The 20,053-nt window shown below is 40.4% G+C and overlaps 2 protein-coding genes across 5 annotated transcripts in view; one reads left to right on the top strand and one right to left on the bottom strand.

Moving 5' to 3' along the window:
- The first annotated feature begins 1,762 nt into the window (after nt 1-1,762).
- LOC113239883 (putative tyrosine-protein kinase Wsck) lies at nt 1,763-5,933 on the top strand. Its single transcript, XM_026477040.1, has one exon. It carries the CDS (start codon nt 1,875-1,877, stop codon nt 4,056-4,058), a length of 2,184 nt encoding a protein of 727 aa, XP_026332825.1. The 5' UTR covers nt 1,763-1,874; the 3' UTR covers nt 4,059-5,933.
- Nucleotides 5,934-13,653: 7,720 nt separating this feature from the next.
- LOC113239935 (RNA-binding protein Nova-2) overlaps nt 13,654-20,053 on the bottom strand; it is an 86,654-nt gene continuing 80,254 nt past the window's right edge. For 3 of the 4 annotated variants that reach the window (XM_026477097.1, XM_026477099.1, XM_026477100.1), the window contains 2 exons: nt 18,209-18,442; nt 13,654-18,003 (listed from right to left, as the gene is read on the bottom strand). In XM_026477097.1, coding sequence (XP_026332882.1) covers nt 17,783-18,003; nt 18,209-18,442 — 455 coding nt within the window. In that variant the 3' untranslated portion in view covers nt 13,654-17,782. The remainder of the gene's footprint in view (nt 18,004-18,208; nt 18,443-20,053) is intronic. The other variant, XM_026477101.1, reaches the window with a different exon arrangement.

Genomic DNA, 20,053 nt, shown 5'->3' with positions numbered 1-20,053 from the left:
TGACGTGCGCTAACTTGTTAAATAAAAATAAAAAAAAAATAAAATAAAATAAAATAAAATTCATTTATTTCGGGCAGCAAAAACCCATATTATAGACAATACATTCACTACATATTACATTATTATTACCTGAAATTTAATGCATAATAAAAATAAAATTTACAAAATATTACAAAACACAAACTATCATTATAAAATTATTTAACTTATGAACTACGTGTTTGAAACAACATGCAGGCGACAAGCTTGGTTCATATATGGACAGTCGAACCTGTCCGCAATCATGCGCATGATGGTGTTGGGGCTGACCCGTACCCTACTCACCAGTGCCAATGCGCGTTTGCGCATGGTTGAGTAAAAACAGTCGACGTGAGCCGCTGCGAACATGCCCGAGGCGCTGCAGTATCGGGGCAGCCCCATCAACACCCTAAACGCATTATTGTATTGGACACGGAGGGCCCTATATGCCTTCTGAGAGTACGTCTCCCACAGGCTGCATGTGTAGAAGGAAGTGCAAAATGCTAAATGTTAAGTATAGCGTCTATGGTCTATCTATAGAATAGTTTACAGTTTTTTTTAAGGTTAGTTACGACCGACTTCATTTGTTTTGTAACTATTACATAATATGGTGGTTACAGGTTATAAACGATAAATCAATGAGCTTCCCTTCATACTTTAACAATTTGCTATTTACAATTTGCACAAAACTTTACATTGTTTATTCACAGTAAATTACACTCATAATAATTAATAATAACGCTCACATTCGTACTTAAATATACAAACATTGCAACGACTAATTAATTAAACAAACGCTAAACTAACTAAATAAATCCAAGTAATTAATTATATCTTAATTTAAATCGCCTCACCAGACGAAATTTTGCTAACGTTCCACTATTAACTCAAAATTGTATTAAAAAGTAACCAAAATTATAATTTATAATATACTTTACTATTATAATATAGCTAAGTGCTAAATATAGCATTAGCGCTTAGCGTACTCAAACGTGAAATTTAACATCAATAAACCAATTGCGTTTCGCACCAAACGTTAAATGCTACAAATAATATGTGAAAGTATTTCACGTTATAATTGTTTCAACCAATGACAAGAGCCGCAATTTTCACATAGAATATAGTGCCATCTACGAAATATTAAGGGAGATAGGTCAGGACGCAGAAGGATTTTGTTTGTTAGCTGCATAAGTAAAGCACGGCTATTCGTGCTTTACTCAACATCATGCCATACCATCAATCTATATTGATGGTATGGCATTGAAATATTGTAAAATTATGTCGCTAGATCTCATTTGGTTTAATTTTCTTAACGTACTCCAATCCAAAGTGAAAAAAGTTCGTTATAATTTTAGCACCTTTGTGTCTTTCAAATTATAATTGCTATAATTATTTTTTAATTTAACGTTATAATTTGAGCTATATATTATGTTAAACATCTCTATTTTTAAGTGCCGTGGCTACCAAATTAGAGTTTACTATTGGCTTATTAGTATATTGGCGAAGTTTCAAAGTATAAATATTTTTTGTACCAATAATAGTTACTTTTCTACTTTCATTTTCAACCAAATAAATACTCATGAATCAATTCGCAAAGGCATCACTAATACTAAACGTCACAAATTACAACAATAAATAAACGTGCATCGGTCAGTGAAGCTCAACCAAAAAATCATCGATTAAACAAAATTTTACCAGGGAAAAGGAAAGAAATATTACTCTAGTTGTATAAATATTTGCCGCAATAAAAATAAACATGTTTATTTGGCGATTCAAGTGAGATATCTTAGTGAAAATAAAATAACGGGCGTCAACTGAATGTCAAGTGCCTATGACTCAATAAAACGGCTTTAACAATGGGACAAGTGCTGTACTCTTTTACGGTGTTATTTTTATGCATAAACCTCTGTTTGGCTGACAGGGGAGACTATATTGGCTGCTACAAGTTTAGGGTTGAGAATCTGTTGAATACACACACAGGGCAGTCGGTAGACGTGTGCTTATCGGCGTGTGAGCAGGTTTACTATAAATACGCTGTAATAGGCAACCAATCCACTTGTTTCTGTGGCAATACGCCTGGAATATTCAAACTTCCCACAGAATCTTGCCAAACTCCGTGCCCAAAAAATGAAACTCAGAAATGCGGCGGCGACAGCGCGGCGAGCGTTTATGATACGGACGTGACCGCGCCTGGCGAGCCAACTTCTTTAGAGATCGTTAATGTAACGGAGACCACAGTCAGAGTCCGCTGGACACCACCGGAAGCATATTCTATCATTACTGGGTATGTCTTAAGAGCTAAAGTTGAAGAAACTTTTGCAGATTTCGTGTTAAAACCAATAGAGTGGAGAGTATCAAATGACACACTTCAATATGAGCTTCTAAACCTCCACCCAGGCTCTACATACTCAATAAGTTTGGCCGCAGTTAATGATATTGAAGAAGGCCCAAATAGAACAGCTCATTCTGAAACTATTATTGGCACACCAGATCCCAGTCCTCCAGACATACAGACCAAAGAACGCCGCGGTGATCGGATGCTCGTTCATATACCAGAAGCTAAGAATGTAAATGGCCCAGTGTCTATGTACCGTATTGTAGTCTCCATAGAGTTGTATCAACAAGGATTTATCACAGAAACCCTAGGAAATTACACTTATGCAGAAGAGCAAGGTCTTCCATACTACATAACAGCTGAATTAGACCCTGAAGACATAAAATCGGACTTTATTATAGGGGATAGAAGTACTTATAATGGCTTTTACAATGCACCTTTGCCATTGACTAATGATATTGATGTATCTCTAGGAATAGTAAGCGAAAAGGGTCATTTTAAGAAGATCAGATATGCAGAGTCAACTAAGAAAATAATTTTAAACATAAATGAGCCAGAGGAAATATCTCCCATGGTGGTTGCTTTAGGTGCAGCTATAGCTATTGGTGTTGTACTTTTGCTCATTGGCATTGGGCTACTTATAATATTAAAAAAGAAAATACACATGGCACGGTTGCAAAGAGGTTCACAGTCTCTCCCACTTAGTCTAAGTGAACCGTGTATTGAAATTGAAAACTCCGGTTTTCTACAAGATCAGGAAGAAAGAATCGATTACTATGGAAACTTGAAACGCAAACTCTGGAACATACCACGGAATCTTCTAGAAATTGACATATCTTGCGTTGTTGGCTTAGGGAGTTACGGCAAGTTTACTAAAGGCAAAGTCCAACAGCATGGTGCACAGACCCCTGGATTAGTGCAGGTAATATCAGACAGGGAGTTAGAAAGGCCTGACAAGAAACTTATGTTACAGGAATTAGATTTATTAATAAAATCAAGTGAACATGAAAACATAGTCTCTCTTCTAGGAATCTGTGAAACAAACACTACACTATTTGTGGTTCTACAAGATAGTAAACAGTCTCTTAAAGAGATGTTACTGCAGAGTAGACTTAGAGACTTGCAAAATAATAAATTCTGCCTTATCACTGAAAACAAAGTTCTGCAAATCTGTGTAGACATTGCACGCGGTATGGAGTACTTGCATAGTAAGAAAATAATACATAAACGTCTTGCCTGTCGCAATATTGTATTTAGCGACTCGGGAGTCGCGAAAGTATCAGGATATGGACTTTCTCATATAAGACCATTACACGAGGCTCCGGATTATACGAGATGGACATCACAAGAAATGCTCAGACAGAGCAGGTTTAATCCGAAAGCTGATGTATGGTCGTACGGTTGTCTTGTATGGGAAGCTTTAACAATAGGTGCCACACCATACTATCATTCATCGAATAAAGAGGTTGCAGCTAGAATTCTGAGAGGAATGAGACCATCACAACCTTCTTATGTTGGTGACGAACTTTTCCAACTGTGTTTACAATGTTGGCAAGTGGATCCTGATGAGAGACCGTCTTTTACGTCTCTTCTTCATGAATTACGGCCGTTTGCCGAAGGTCCAGGCACTAGAAGTTTGAGCTTCACTCATTACAATGGCTTCGACTTTGAACCCCACATACCACAATATGAAATTATTTCATAGTTATCTATGGTCTAAACTATTACATACAATTGGGACTTTCTTGTTGTAGAAGTGCATTTTGCAGCTATATTAGTAATATTTTGTAAGTAATTAATTAGACAGAATGCTTAGTGATGTAGTTCATAAGTTCCAAAGACATTAATCTTGTGGCTTTGCCATTTTCTAACCACCTTGATACAAATTTTGCATATAATTGGCAACTTTTGTTACCTTTGTGTAAAGTACAGAGAATGTTTGATCTGATCAGTGAAGTCTTAGTATTGTATCAAATGTAACTCTTGCCATCGTGGTAAAAGGATTCTCGCCGATTATTGCCCATTCAGGAAAGGAATGGTATGTTGTGTGGGGAGGCTTCTTTCGTGCACTCCAGTGAAATAGTCGTATTGCGCCATTAAATGTATTATTCTTGTCTTTGAAGTCAACAATATTTATATAGATTTTACTAAACATTAGCATAAATTTTCTAAATATGTATAATGAGTGTTTAAGTAAGTATATTATAATCTTGTTATGCAACTTTGATCTCGTGTTGTGAGAATCTCAAGTTACACAGAAAACCAGTGTAAATTTAAGCAACAGCGTAGTGCTAAGATTTCTATTATAATGCTTAATCTACATGACTACCGAATTTAAAAGTTGTTTATTGCCATGAGAACTTTTTTGTAGATTTTTTTAAGGAATGATTGTACAATGTCATTGTTGACCATGAGTTTTTTGAGCACGTAATCTCGCACAACTAATGTCGCATTATGAATAAGAATAAAAACAGCAGTACATAGTTGGATGAAATAATGTACATAATTATATTCAAAGTTTATTTGAAACTGTGACTATAGTGCTGGCACAAGCTAGCTTTCTGCTTCGGGCTACCCGGCACTAGTCAGCGCTGCTCCAGCGAGTGTATTACACAAAATATGTGTAAATGGGACATCCAGATTAGTGTTCTTTCCGTAATTTCCGTGGCAATTTTTATTATTTAAGTATGTTAAGTAGTAGAACTGGTCGGAGGTTTGAAAAAATGTTTTAAGCCGTTTTTTTAGTAAATTATGCCATCACATCGGGGTCCTACTGATGTATGCAGATTCTATATGCCTCCGCTCGCTGCACTCTTCACATGTGCCCATCGCTTCGTCCGTGTTTTCATACAATGGCCGTTTTTATAAGTTATGACGTAACCTTTTTTGAGGATATCTTCGTGAGACATGTACGCCAAGATCAAGTTTTCCTCCACGTCTGTGTAAGTATAAGTAAGTTTGTGATTGTATTCTACTAACCATCTTTTCCATATAACCAAACGCAACATTCCAAAACGCTCTCTTTTTACAAAGTCTCACAAACTATTTTTTAAGACTTAAATGTTTGTTATATTAATAAATCGGCACATGACGTCAGTTATACTGCCGTAACTCAAAACTGTGGAATTTAGAAAACACGATTTGTAAGTTCAAAAGCTTACTAAATGAAACCAGTCAATATCTATATGTTAAATATTATGTATAAATAAAAATAATCACATTATTATTTTAATTTTTAAATCGTGTTTTCTCAGTTCCACAATTTGAGTTATTACAGTATTTATTTTCAAGTGAGAAATATACCTATTATCTATTAGCGATCACCTCCGTGCCAGTGGCCCAACGGTTTACCCTGTAGATACTGGACATTGGAGGCTACGGGGTTCGAATCCCAGAGAGGACCAATTTGGAAATTTTTCTAAATTGGTGCTGGGTAGTAACTTCGAGTGAACTCCGTTTCTCTAGTACAGGCAATCTCTTGGTTTGAGACCAAGAAACTCGTGTATTTGTTTGGCACATTATTATACATAAATAAGCGTAACACTGATGCTGATTGTACAAATTTTATTGTCGAATGAAAGTGCACCTACTACGCACCCCTCATGGAAGAATGGCATGAGCGGAGTTACGTCAAAAATGTTTATTGTTCCATTGGATACAGAAAAATATAACTCATTTCCTCTTTAATTCTTATCAACAATATTAGTCGAGATGGGGGTTATATTTTTTGTATCCAATGGAGCAATAAACATTTTTGACGTAACTTCACGTATGACATTCTTCCATGAGGGGTGCGTATAATTATGTTTTAGCTTTCTTTTTAATATTTTAATGTTGGATTATCTTGACCCGATTCATAGAAAGCATGTTCTGAGAGAGTAGCTGGTGAGAAATTCTGGGAGAATCTTAGATTTTCACGAATCCTATGCATTGGAAATGAAATTGTTTTATCGGATCATAAATCGCGTGCATATTTTTTTCAAACAAAAAACTGTACGGGCGCCTTCCATGTTCACGGCTGGCCAATCCATAGATACGAAGAAATAGTTTTTTAATTTCCAAACTTTGTCTAATACATTTCGAATCTGCCTTTTACGAATTTGGACGTTTGTAATAACACCTAGTATCTTGTGAACATGGAGAATAGTTACAGTGGCAGGTCTACGTAACGTAGGCGCAATTTTAGCAACGAAATTTGTACATAGCTTAATTGATTTTAATGTAAATTGCATGACGTACATACTACATATAATACGATACAGTTGCTGAGACGCGCGACCTGTTTTTTGGGTCTAGGTTGTACCTTACACAATTGACAAAAAGTAGATAACAAACATTCGTTTATATTCTGTACCGCTGGAATGTATATTGTGCCTAAAGGTAAACATTTATTTGAATTCATAACATTAATGTTACGTATTTATACAATATTGACTTGTTTTTTTGTATATTTCGACTATGTTATTATATTTTGTCGTGTATTGTGCATTTAATCCGTCCAGTTATTTTTTTACTGAATCTCTTTAAGGTTTAGTGTACGTACTTAAGTTAAAGTAGGTACTCATTTATACAAAAATCAATTTTTTAAATAAAGAACTGAGAATATTCGTTTTTTTATTTAAGTAATGTATGCGTCGTAGGATGTATTTATTATTAGGGTCGCTTCACTCGGGGCCTATAAGGCCCCTCATCACTTGCGACGATTGACAGATCTATTGTGATCGCCACTAATTGCAGTTCGGAGCTAAGGCCAACAGCATTAAAGAACTGAAGGACTTTCCTGGCTCCGACAGGTTTTATGTCCTCTGGGTGTGGCCTCTGCCTACCCAGTATGGAACTTTGTACGCCCATTAGAGGGCAGCACTGGGTGAGGAGATGCACAGGAGTTTCATCCGCCTCGTGGCAGAATCTACATTCTATTTTTTCTCTGCCCAATATTTGACATGTGCTTGTTCAAGCCACAATGCTATTCCTGTCAAGTGACAGAACTTCCCTACAGTGTTTGGCACTGAAGGCAGCTATCAGGGCTTTTGAATGATCACGACCTTTAGTCTGCACAGCCACAGGTCTTGGGACACGTGTGTGCTCTCGTTCAGCAGAGTGAGTACAGTTAACCAAGTACGTAATTAATTACACCCAAGGTTAGTGACAGCCAACTGCTCCAGTCAATTAATCTGGCTGAGACGTGAACTCTAACCGTTGACCCCTAAAGGAGGCAAGTTCACTGAACCGCTGTTAAGTTCAAAAGAAATTGGAAGTAATAATGGATAGATTTTGCTACTCTGCAAGTCTAGTGAAGGTTACCAAAATTGTGCCAAACAACTGCGCTTGTGTTGTATTCTTTTGCTGTTCATTTTACCATCCACTCTCGGTATAAAATTAATATAATAAATAACACAAACGCAACTACAGTCGCAAACACCACCATCAAAATGATACCCAACACGTGTTTCGCCTCCCTACGAGGCATCCCTAGAATGCTTCATTCTTAAGTGTACGCGGCCACGGATGACGCAGTCAAGGTAGCAACATAATTATTTAAAGTTAATATAGTCCTAAAAGAATATAACTTTTTTATAAAAAAACCGACCTCAAAAGTTCGTGGAACTCTATCTATTTGCCAAGTTTTATTGGAACCGGTTACCGGAAAGTGCGCGAAACCGGATTCATCCCCTAGTTTGCCACCCTTACAGGTGGAATGTTTCCTTCAAATTTAAATGGAACCAATACTGAGGTATTCTCCTTCCAACATAAAAAGAATCACCAAAATCGGTTCACAAATGAAGTGTGACTGTAGTTGCCATAGATCGTAATTGCGCTTGTGTTATTTATTTTATGCGGAGGGACGGTGGGATACTTAACTGCATGAAAAAATATTCAACACAAGGGCAGCTATTTTGCACGATTTAACCTTCCCTGGGTTCGCGGAATAGCAAATTAATTTACTTCCATTTTTATTAACATGAACTTCCGCAAAATAACGCCTGAATCTATTAATTACTTAATTTACTTCCATTTTTCTTTACATAGATTTCCGCAATATAATGCGTGGCAATATATTTAAAGTAATTTTTGTTTAGCATATTTTAAGCTACAGCCTGTATCAATGTCTTAATACCCAGTATTAATGTTTTTCCTGTCAATGCACGATAACAATGATAAAATATTGTCATCAATTTTTTTCGGAAGTCTTGTAATTGACGGCAGGTGTAAACTGAAGCGTAGCAATTGCTGCTGAGGCTCCATCCATTTCCTTTGCACCATAATATATTCCGCTCTTATGTATTGTAGAACTTTTTGTAGATGTACAGTCGAATTGAGAACCTCCTCCTTTTTTTAAAAAAGGTTATAATTTAATTTATTTAAACGTTTTGTGTTTTTGTCACAAGCGCCCTTTCAACTAACGGCGGCAGCATTGTCGACTGGTGGCCAATGTGGTATGGATCTTGATTACTTACTTGTGGCGTCACCATTGCCACTCACTTTTTTCCGACAATATTGTTCGACAAGCCACGTACCTGATAGTTAATAGCGAAATTCATTGCGAAAAAAGTGGTCGCCGTATCGCTTATAAATTCCTATTTGTACATTTAGTAGCAGTAGGTACCTAGAACTCCTTGTGAAAGAGCTCGACCAGGGAAGTACTGCCACCTTACCTATTTCTGCCGCCAAGCAGTAACGTCACCATTACTGTCTTCCGGTTTTGAAGCGTACAGGTGCTGGTGAAATTACAGGCACATGGAGCTTATCAACTTATATCTCAGGGTGACAGCGCAGTGGCAGTGCCCCTCAGATCTTTGCGATTTTTTGCTCTTCGTCCCTTCACTTGATAAAAACATGACCTTGTTTTAGTGAAATACTCCATAATGTTATCGCGATTCCTTAACTATGCGTTTCTTTTCAAGTACCTAGGTACTTATAAGTATGTTATCAATATCTTAATCTGCAATATTCAAAAAACGGCAAATCTGCTCCTTTATTTTCCGGTAATAGATAGTATAATAATATTAATTACTCTATTTCCTGAAAACATGGTGTAGCACTGTGCTACATGAAAAGAAAAATAGTGCCATGCCGTAGGTACAGTCACGTTTTGCATATTAAATATCATGCAAATGCCTAGCCATAAAATGTTAATTTCCCTACTATAACAATAACGTTTATATAAATTCTCCTTTGTCTTTCTGTTAGCTCAGTGGCTCAGATGGTTAGAGCAATGCTATGGTGCAGCGTGGTCATGGCTTCAAGTCCCAACGGTCCATAATCATAATAAAACTAGTGGAGTTATTTTACAAAAAAATCTCAATAAAATACTTTAGTGTTCTTATTCCGAAACACATGGTTGTAATATAAATGCGAGATTTACCTAACATGAATTAATCATTCTGGCTTTTAACTGTCGCATATTGGTCACGGTTCGATACAGTTGACCTTCAAAACCAAACTTCATTCATGCGGCACAAAATAGTTACATACGTTTTTGTTGAGGCATCTTCATTGGGTTTTATGAATAGGTACTGCAGCCTAGGGACGTAGCGAGAGGTACTTTATAAATAGAACCTGGGATTATCTTCATAACTAGATATTTATTGTGTTTTTCACATATTCACTTATGGAGGCTACTTCTAGATCTGCCAAGATGTTCTTCTTTTTTATCCTATTTTTTTAAACACATTCTAAATAGAAATCTATATTCACTCAGCCAGTACTTCTACTCATAGAGTAGAGCCTAGACTACAGTACCTACTTAAGTATGTAAAGGTAAACGGTTTTCACGGTCAACGTATTGTCTTTGAGCGTGGGGACACGGCTCGGTTGCTCCATTGTAAGGTTTGTGTTTCCTGTATATAAATTGAATGTGTACGAATGAACTTGAAGTCGCCTTCTATGAGTTGGGAATAGAATCCGATACACAGTTACTACATTTTATTATCATATGCTCCCTGCATCATACTTAATATAACACACTCAACATAGCCCCGCACTAGGGAAACCCTGTGTCGCGGGTGCCATGGACACACACATAGACAACCACAAATTACACCCAAACTTACGAGAGAAATAAATGTAGGCCATACAAATATTTCTCTCGGCCCGGGAATCGAACCTGGGAGGCAGTTAAATATAATAATGTCATTCATTTTCTTAAAATATTAAAGTGCAAGTTTGTAGTTACTATCACAACCTTACTTATTTCTACCGCCGAGCAGTAATGTGAGCTTTTCTGCGTTCCGGTTTCGAAGGGTGGTGGTGAAATTACGGGCACATGGCACTGAACTTATATCTCAGGGTGATGGGCGCAATGGCAGTGCCTAATATCGTTGCGATTTAAAGCCCTAAGTGGCACTTGTTATGGCTAGACATTGTCGCTTACCACCAGGTGCATTTCGTTCGTCTCGTCATTCTAAAAAAAAACACAAATAATATTATCTCGGTATTTAGTGAAATTACAGGCACATGGGACTTTGACTTGAGCATGGACGTGGGTTCGAGTCCCACAAAAAAATGTTTCCGTGTGTTTGATCTTTAAATTCATAATCATAACACATGGGACTTGTCAACTTATTTCTCAGGGTGACGGGCGCAGTGGCAATGCCCCTCAGCTCTTTGCGATTTAAAGCTCTGATTGGCACTGCAACTGTTAAGGACAGGCGTATAGCTTACCAATAGGCACGACTTTTTCGACCCGTCACTACATATGTACAAAAAAAGAAAAATAATCCAGTTTTCCGAAACAATAAAAAAATTTCCTCGTGCTAATCTTATCTCCTAAATAAAAAGTAGTATGTGTAAAAATGTTAATTCATTATTATGACATTTTTATTGAATTGATATTCAATTATTTTTTATGTGAAATTATTCCAGTAGTTGCAAAGATCGAACACTCAGAAAAAATACCTTCGATCCGGCCGGATTCGAACCGACGTCTTCTAGCATACCGTGCCAGACGCTATACCAGCTAAGCCATGGAACGAACCACCGGACCTCACGAATTTTTCTATGTGCTTGTTGTCGTGTCTCTGTATTTGGTTTTTCAACGACTTTTTAGGCGTAGCGACATCTATGAAAAATCTATGAAAGTATTTCGTCACCCAGTTAGATACCTTTACAGCTACCAGCCCCGGCTAGAGATGTCGCTTTCATTGTATTTAAATTTTTATTGAATTGATATTCAATTATTTTTTATATGAAATTACTCCACTAGTTTATTATAATTATTAATACAAAGATCGAACAATCACAAAAAAATCGTTATTATTGTTAATACAAAGACCTGCGACCGCGCCAAACCAGGGTGACCCTCTGCCAACTGAGCTACAGGTCGTATTGGCTTTTTTCGGCTTTTTAACGCCGCATGTGACACCTTGTGAGAGACTTATGAAGCTTCTCAAATTCATAGGACACACACATAGACAACGACAAATTACACCCAAATTCACGAGAGAAAATAAACGCGTCCATACAAATATTTCTCCCGGCACGGGAATCGAATCCTGCCACAGAAGCAGTTTGAATATCGCGTGGATATCGTGAATATCAGTGTGAATATCTTGGAGGAGTCCAGTTTTTATTTTGCCAAATTTTTTTGAACGATACCACACATATAAGGCAGACATATCTGTCGAAAATAGGGTGTTGTACATGCACATCACTTATGCCTTACAGAGAACCGGATGATTTACGTGCAAACGTGCTGATCCGGGGTTAGGACCTGACTTAGATGGTCCCTGTGCGGGTTCGTTCGCGCAGGTCATAATGCCCTTCCCGTATAACCAAGAGGTTGATAGGGAGGGGCAATATAAACAAAACTTATGTAGAAAGATATGGGACTGTTCACATTAATTATCCTTATGCAGTGGCGGATTTACAGTCTTAGCCACCAGCAGTACCAGCATCCGGTTCAGTAGTTTTCGACTTTATCGCCATCAGACAGACAGACAGAGCAGTCATGTAGTGATTATACATTACATTATATATATGCAACAAAACTATATTTTATACATAAAATGTACGCTGTTATACGTTGCGGTGTAGTGCTGGCCATCATAATGTGCGAGCGCCTTTAGAATATTTAGGTACTTTGTGTTATTTCTTGCTACCAGTGAATGTTTTACCAGCCCCTAAAATTTGGCCGCCCTAGGCCCGGGTCTACTGGGCCCCAAGACAAATCCGCCACTGCCCTTATGTCTTCAAATCTGTGGCACATTTTTGCAGGTCAAAGATACTAAGGCATTCCCACAAAACTTTCTTATTGGATGGAGCTTTTGTTACAGTGATAGGGTTCATGGGGATACATAGGAGGAATCAATTTATAGATAGCTACTGAATGAAACAACATATTTTAATTTTTCGCATTTATTTAATGTTAATATAATATAGACAATGTTCAAGGTACCTTTTAATTGGTTTCGAGCTTTATAACACTAAGACCTTCCATTTTACCTCTTATCGTTACAACATCGCAAAATAACACTTCATTACAAAATCAATATCGACAATACAACTAAATAGAATTAACATTTGACTAAAATATAGCGAATTTAATTCAAAAAATTATTCAACATTTTCAAATTCAAACTTAATTAAAGATTATTTCTCGTAATAACATTGCAGACCCGTCGTAGACCGAGTTAACAGAAATCGTTATACACGTTAATCAAAATAAAATCCATCACTGAACTGTACAGCAACAAATGTCAACTCGTCGACGTACGGCGACGTACGGTAACGTACGCGACGTACGCGGACCGAGCCGGTGTCTATACATACTTATAATACGCAACAAGTTATAATTCAATAGAATTAGTATAACATCAATCTCAACATGTGTAAAGGTTGATGAGACAACGACTGACTGAACGGCCGTCGGGACGCGCCGACACGCTCTGCCCCGGCGGCGCCGGCGCAGCCAGCCCTTTTTACGCGCGTTGATCAATCAAAGTCCGGAATAGGTGCACAAGGCCACCTCAGCCTCGCCTCGGACTGCGCCAACCCGCATATCACCGACGGAGATATCAGCCATTACTCCCGACGATGACGGAAGCGGAAACTGCCACTGCATAACCGTCAGCCGGACAGAACCGAGCTATGGCGAACTTTGGGAAGGATCTACGTCTTGTATTGGTGTACTTATTGTCATATGGCATGTTGTTGTGAAATTAGAGGTAACGTAAGTTCAGTGCGCCACGTGACAGTTGCCGTCGTCGGGAGTGGCGAGGCGGGGCGGGGGGCGGGGCGGGGAGCGGCGCGCTCGACGGCCTCACTCTGTACACCCGCGGCGCGGCGGCGGAACCGCCTGAACGCGTACGACGCGATTCGCGCGCGAGTGTGTCGCGGGAGTCGCACACGGCTACGTCCTTGCGGAGACCGAAACATGAAACCGAGTGAACGTTTTAATGATAAACAATTAATTAATATGTTACAACTCCCTACGGCGGGGACGCGTTCGTGACGATGTCAATATGCGTAAGTTGATTCCTCAGTCTTAATAAATTGATGACAATGAGCAAGGAGAACGTAAATGAAGTAATGCTATGCAATTATGTACAGGTTGTGAGTCGACGCGTCGTGTTCGAGCCGCGGGTACAGTCGCGGAGAGGCCGACGGAGGCGCGCGGGGCCGTGTGCGACCCTCGCCCTGCCGGACGAGCGCATGGTGACGTCTTAATGTTGAGTTCGACTTGAACGCACAGCCATTTTCCTAAACACAGTACCGAACCTTACTCTAGCCTAGCGCACCCAACGGCTGCCACCTCTTGTATACCCACTAAACTACCTACAGTAATTACAATAAACCACTCTATCAACGAAGTCAACAACATTTAGCTATTAAAATTAAAGGGAGGACGCGGCCGGGGCCGGGCGGCGTCCGCCGCGGCTTCTCTCCGCCTCCACCTCACCCGAATCCGTAGAATGAAGAATGACAACTAGCTACCTTACGACCTACGACATCGAAACCTTAACGTGACGCGAGAGCGGGTGGTGCGCGGCAGCGGCGAGCTGCGGGAGGGGGCGGGGTGCGGGGTGCGGGGGTGCGGGACCGGCGTGCGGGAGATATCACAGAAACAGTACGCGACTTTTCTTTCTGCGTCGTGCGAGTGCGCGGGCGCGAGTGTCGGGGCGTTGCACTAACTTTCCTACGCGATAAACCGCTCGTGTGTACCGCACTAAAATTAACCGTTTTGTATCCGCGACGATATACTCTCAAATATTGTAACAATTTCAGTATAACAACGTTAACATTTTTCCAGTTACTTTTAATTAAAATTACTTATACGTACCCATTATAATGATTTTTAATTATGATAATTATAATTAACTAGAGTTCCATCGATAACTAATGGTTAAGTAGAGGGCGAGCGCGCGGCGTCGCGTGTTTCCGTGCGGCGAAGAGAAGAACTTTCATTGCCTCGTGACAGATTTCGGATCCTGAGGGGAACTTTCGAAAAGGCGAGCTCGGCGGACGAGGCGGACGAGGCGGCGCCGAGCGCTGTCCCGCCGGGACAATAGCCTACAAGTGGAAAGATATCCCTACCCCAAAGCTCGCCCTAACTGAAAACGCGACTCGAAAACTCCAAGTGAGGGACCGTTAATTGACGATTCACTTACACGTATCGACTAATCAAGAATTAGTTTCAATAAAATTGAGCTTGTAAAATCGACGTCCACAGGCTTTGCGTCGGAGGGCTTCCGCCACCACGTCGGGTCCGCCGCGACTCCGCTGCCCGCTGACCGACGTAACCTTCGCCACTGTAGCAGCAACGTACAAGCGGAAGAGGCGCGGGGTCGCGGCGGCTCCCGTTTAATTGACACAAGACGATATCTGTAACTACCCCCAAATATTCTAGAAAGATGAGAAAGTCGAAAAACACCGGAAAGGTCGAACAGTGATACCTATAAAGATTGAATATACAATAACTAGCTACATTAATGCATCTACACTGCGCATGTTACCTACATAACACGTAATAGACCAGTAACAATACCACAACAGTTATCGAGATATCGTTGGACAGTTGGAGACTTACAACAAAGTTAATGTACTTTCACATTCTCACGGAAGTACTAAGTTATGGCGGCTTAATGACCGTCAACCGTAATGAAGAATCTATACGAGAAAACTTTCAATTCCTTTTCTTACAAACTACCGTAGTTTAAGCCGATTCGAAATATATTTATTATGTTACGTTGCATTTGTACTTCTTTCCTCGTGTGATAAGCGTTCGGCAAAAGTGGCGCCCGACGCGGGGCCGCCACGACGTCTGCGATGGCACTTGTGAGGTAACCGAGCACTACTAAAACTATCCCGCGAGAGTTAGACGGCCCTACTCTACGTTAGACTGACACCGAGTACCTTGAAAATGTCGACGAAACGATCACAGTTTACATATGTACATCTCTACAGAGACGAGACGAACTTCCTAGATGGCGCATTAAAAATAAATTCAAATATATAGTAACTGTAAATAAGATTTATCATATTGTCATCTCGAATAATATATAGAAATCTGTTTTAAAACTTTTAAAATATATTTCTCTACTACTCTGGACATGCATCTCTTTATATTAAATTGTACTTATAATATCGTAGAGACAATTTAGCCCGAAACGAAACGATCACGAACGTTCCTAACGAAAAGCAATAATTATAAATGTATAAAAAATAAAGATCTTTACCGAGACAAATGAGGAATGCGAATTGCGAACCTAATCCAAGCGAAGTGACGACGTCGCATTGCAACTGCGTTGTACTTGCACATGTAACAGTTATAACTAACGACTTTGGTTGGGGCATCATTTGGATCCTGGCACCTGCCAGCGCCGCGAGTTCGGCGCCGGCGCCGGTCGTGATAGCGACAGATTTCACGCATATAATGTCAATATATCAACACATATACTTGTCTATATATTCAACTTTCATCTCTAACTCTAACGAACGTCACGTAAACTAAAATAACTTATCAATGGTAACATTTACAATGAAATCAACTTGGTAAATAAAATCGTATGCGTGGTGAACAATATACAAAAATAAAAATGTGTGTATGGAATAGGAATTTCCGTGATAGGACATATCACAATCGTTCTTAACGAGCCCGCTAGGCGGGCGAAAATAACTTCATTACGATAAAACATAAAATATGTTCAACACTATAGTACATGCGTTAAATCAATATACATAAATCTATGTATTTGTAAATAGGTACCTATATGTCGATGCGCGTCGTCGCCACTCGAGAAAGGTCGACGACCTCTGGCGCGGCGCGCATCGACTCACGTAGCGGTAAAACAAAACAACGTAAAACTCTTATAATAACTACACTCAGGTAACTGCGCCACTTCTTTTATTATCATATTTATTATTTGTCGGCCTCTGGTGCGGGTTGTTGACTAGAACTAGAGCTACGCTAGAGCTTTGACAGAGACCCTGAATCCCCACGACCGGAGGAAGGCGGGGCGGCCATTTTGTTTCTCACTTGCCACCATCGCGGCAGATAGCAGCTTCTTTCATTTATAGACAAACGCTTGATTACACGCACTGATTATTTTATCACTTTGCTACTATTGTTAGAACTGCCAATAAAATGTGCTGAATAAAGATGAATATAAGACATTTAAAACACTTTAATTAATTGTGATCGATCCAGTTATCGGTAGGCTCTAACACGGCCTTCGGAAGTTTTGAGAAGTGATGTATCTCATAAAACTAAAGCTGTTAAATGCACCTGCGACGATGATGACCAGTTCTCCAGGCAGTGTTGCAATGAGCTTATTTAAACATCTATCAACTGCCTTTTTTAATTTGAAAATCGCTGTCCTATTCAATATATTTAAAGTGCGAACCTTCGCGAAAACACTGTCAAAAAAGACAGTAACAATCAAAAAAACATTTCTAATGCGTAACCTTACCTTTTGTATTGTAATTTTTAATTATAAATTCAACAACGTAATTTACGAGGAGAACATTTTAAACTTGAACAATCTGTATGTAATAATAAACTGTAACTTGTTTTTGTGAACAAAATGCAAGGCTACAACAAACCGCGGGCTTGAAGAAACTCAGTAATACCATCCAACCGCGAACCAAGTTATTGCACTCAACCCAACAACGTGTACGTTTAAACGAAAAGTTCTCAACTTTAGCCCAATTTATTACAATTAACATTTACGAAAAAATACCTTAATTACTTATTTAGATTTTAAGTGAACCATTATTATTGTAATATTGCCACAACCCAGCCAAACAGTATTCTACTAGAGACCAAAATTGAGAAGTTTCGTAGTCAAAATAGCGTTCAACAGCCGGAACAGTTCAACGGGGACGATTGCACAACCGCGATCGAGAGATCACTGTTTGAACAATCCCGTTCGCTATGTACCGCGATCGGCTTCACAGATGGCACCACTGAGTCCCGAGCGGGCGAGGCGGTTACTGCATGAGCGAGGAGATGGCGTTGTGGCGGGTGCGCTTGAGCTCCTCCTCCTGGATCTTCTGCTCGATGAGGTACTGCGCGGACGAGATGGCGGTGGCGCTGCCGCTGATGGTGACGATGCGGTTGCGGGTGCCCGGCGCGAACGTGCCCTTCTTCGAGATCTGGATGTTGGCGCCCGACATTTGCTGGATCTCCACCAGGCTTCGTCCGCCGGGACCTGCGGTGGACATCGAGATACTTTATCGTCGTGCATCACTGAGTCACGCTATTCCTAGACAGCGATAACATACACCACAACTAATGGTTAGGAGTTAAATATCAAATAAAGTACTATCGGACACGAACTAAAGACGCTCGTGATCCTATATTCCTTTAAGTCTAAAATGTAAGGTCGGGTCGCACAGAGCGCCAGGAACACTCACCCAGTATGGCCCCGACGATGACCTCCGCGATCTCGATGTTCTTGGAGTCCTTGGCGCCGGCGTCGGCCGGCGTGGGGCTCTTGGAGAGCGGCAGCAGCGCGGCCGAGCCGAAGCCGGCGCCCACGCCGCTGACGCCCGCCGACAGCGAGATGGGCGCGACGGCTGCGGGCCGAAGCGCCTCGAATGCAACTTCCGCGAAACGCTCTAACCCGGCGCCCCCGCTCGCCCCACCACCTGCCACGCGCCCTGCGCACATCACTTGCAGTCCGCACCCCCGCCCCGCCCCGCCCCGCCCCGCCCCGCCCCCACCCCGCACCACATACGCGCGCTACATTAGAACGTTTCGCGCTGTTGCGCACAGAGATACGACAGCGAGCGTCCCCGCACAGCGCCCGACTCATTGGGCCCGAGAAGGTGATGCTAGTGCACGCTACGGCGTTGCTCTCGCAGACGACGGCGGCGATGGAGGTTACGTGAAGGTTAATCGACACTGCTACGCGGCGGCACGGTACGGTACATACATACGACTAATTATAAAGAGACAAATATACATATCACATGACGTGTCTTTTGCTACCACCTAGGCTACGATGGACAGTCGAGGAAATAAAAAGTACAGACAGAGTATAGAACATGCATTCGCACACTAGCATGACCTAAATGTGCGTAAAGTTCGTTGCGATTTCTTCTACTTCGGTAGCGCTGTGTTCGGATCGAGAAGAAGGCGATGGGAGAAAGAACAACTTTGCTTTGTTTATTATGGTTTTGTAAGTCTACTTGAGGATTTTGGAAACGTCGCGGTTGACCCCGAAATAGGCAGAGGTCAAATAATCAGTAAAGTCCAGTCCCGCAAATTTTTCTGAAAAGGGAAACGATTTTCCTCTTAGTATAGCTTGGCAAGTTAGCAGAGAGTGCTTTCCGTTTTTGTTACCATGTCAATGTGGAATTCCACTTCGTTATTGTGAGTAATATGGTGACTGATCCCAGAGTTCACATGAACGGTAACAAAAACAAGTGTAACACTCCCCGTTAACTTGTCAAGGTATAATAGATCTCTGTGGCGTCTCGTACACCTGTGGGCTTGACAAACTGGCGGCAAACGACTCGCATTACTATCGACCGAGTTGTCAAGCTTCACACCGAGTACACTTCAGGATTGTACTTTCCTCGCGCACGAGATCGATAAAAGAATTTGCTTTTCTTGACTTTGGTACAATCTTGAAATGTTAATCAAGGAAATAGACGGAACGCATGCTAAACATATATTTTTAATAACCTGTATAGTTGTTCTTTCTATATAATGCCATGTGCAGAATGTTATCGTTCGCAAAACTTGTCATTACAACATGTCTGCCCATGGCAATCAGTTATGTATTGCCGACAGAATGGTATGGAAAAGCGATGTCTTTTGTAAATTTGGAAAAATAAGGAAAACAATTAATAAATAGATAAAGCCAATGGTGTGTTATTGCGATCAGCAATACAACACGTCGAGTACGAACATGCGATTTGTAGACACAATGTAGAAAAGAACAACCCTAACGTCTAAAATTAGAGAGGTGTGTTTCAACCGTTGACTTATCCAACTTTTTTATTTATTAAGGAAAAATACACTTCTGTACTAAGCCATTTATGTCACAGCGAATTAGCGTGATTTCTATTTCTGTCGTTACTAGGGCATGGTAAAAGTACATGTGGATACAATACATGCTTCTCTAATGGATTTAAGCCGGCACACGGTCTACCTGATTGAAAATTTAACTGCGGCCAAAAACAGTTTCGTGATACAAGTGTAAGAAAACAGTAATCAAACAGGTCATTGACCCGACCAGAGACGGTTTAGAG

This window comes from Hyposmocoma kahamanoa, unplaced genomic scaffold, assembly GCF_003589595.1.
Source record: "Hyposmocoma kahamanoa isolate Upper Pololo Valley unplaced genomic scaffold, ASM358959v1 117, whole genome shotgun sequence".
In the NCBI taxonomy this organism is placed as follows: Eukaryota; Metazoa; Arthropoda; class Insecta; order Lepidoptera; family Cosmopterigidae; genus Hyposmocoma; species Hyposmocoma kahamanoa.
The sequence above is the reverse complement of the archived record's forward strand: the minus strand, read 5'-3'. Positions and strand labels throughout refer to the sequence as shown.

Coding starts and splice junctions, on each gene's coding strand:
- LOC113239883 (XM_026477040.1), top strand. CDS start 1,875: ATGGGACAAGTGCTGTACTCTTTTACGGTGTTATTTTTATGCATAAAC.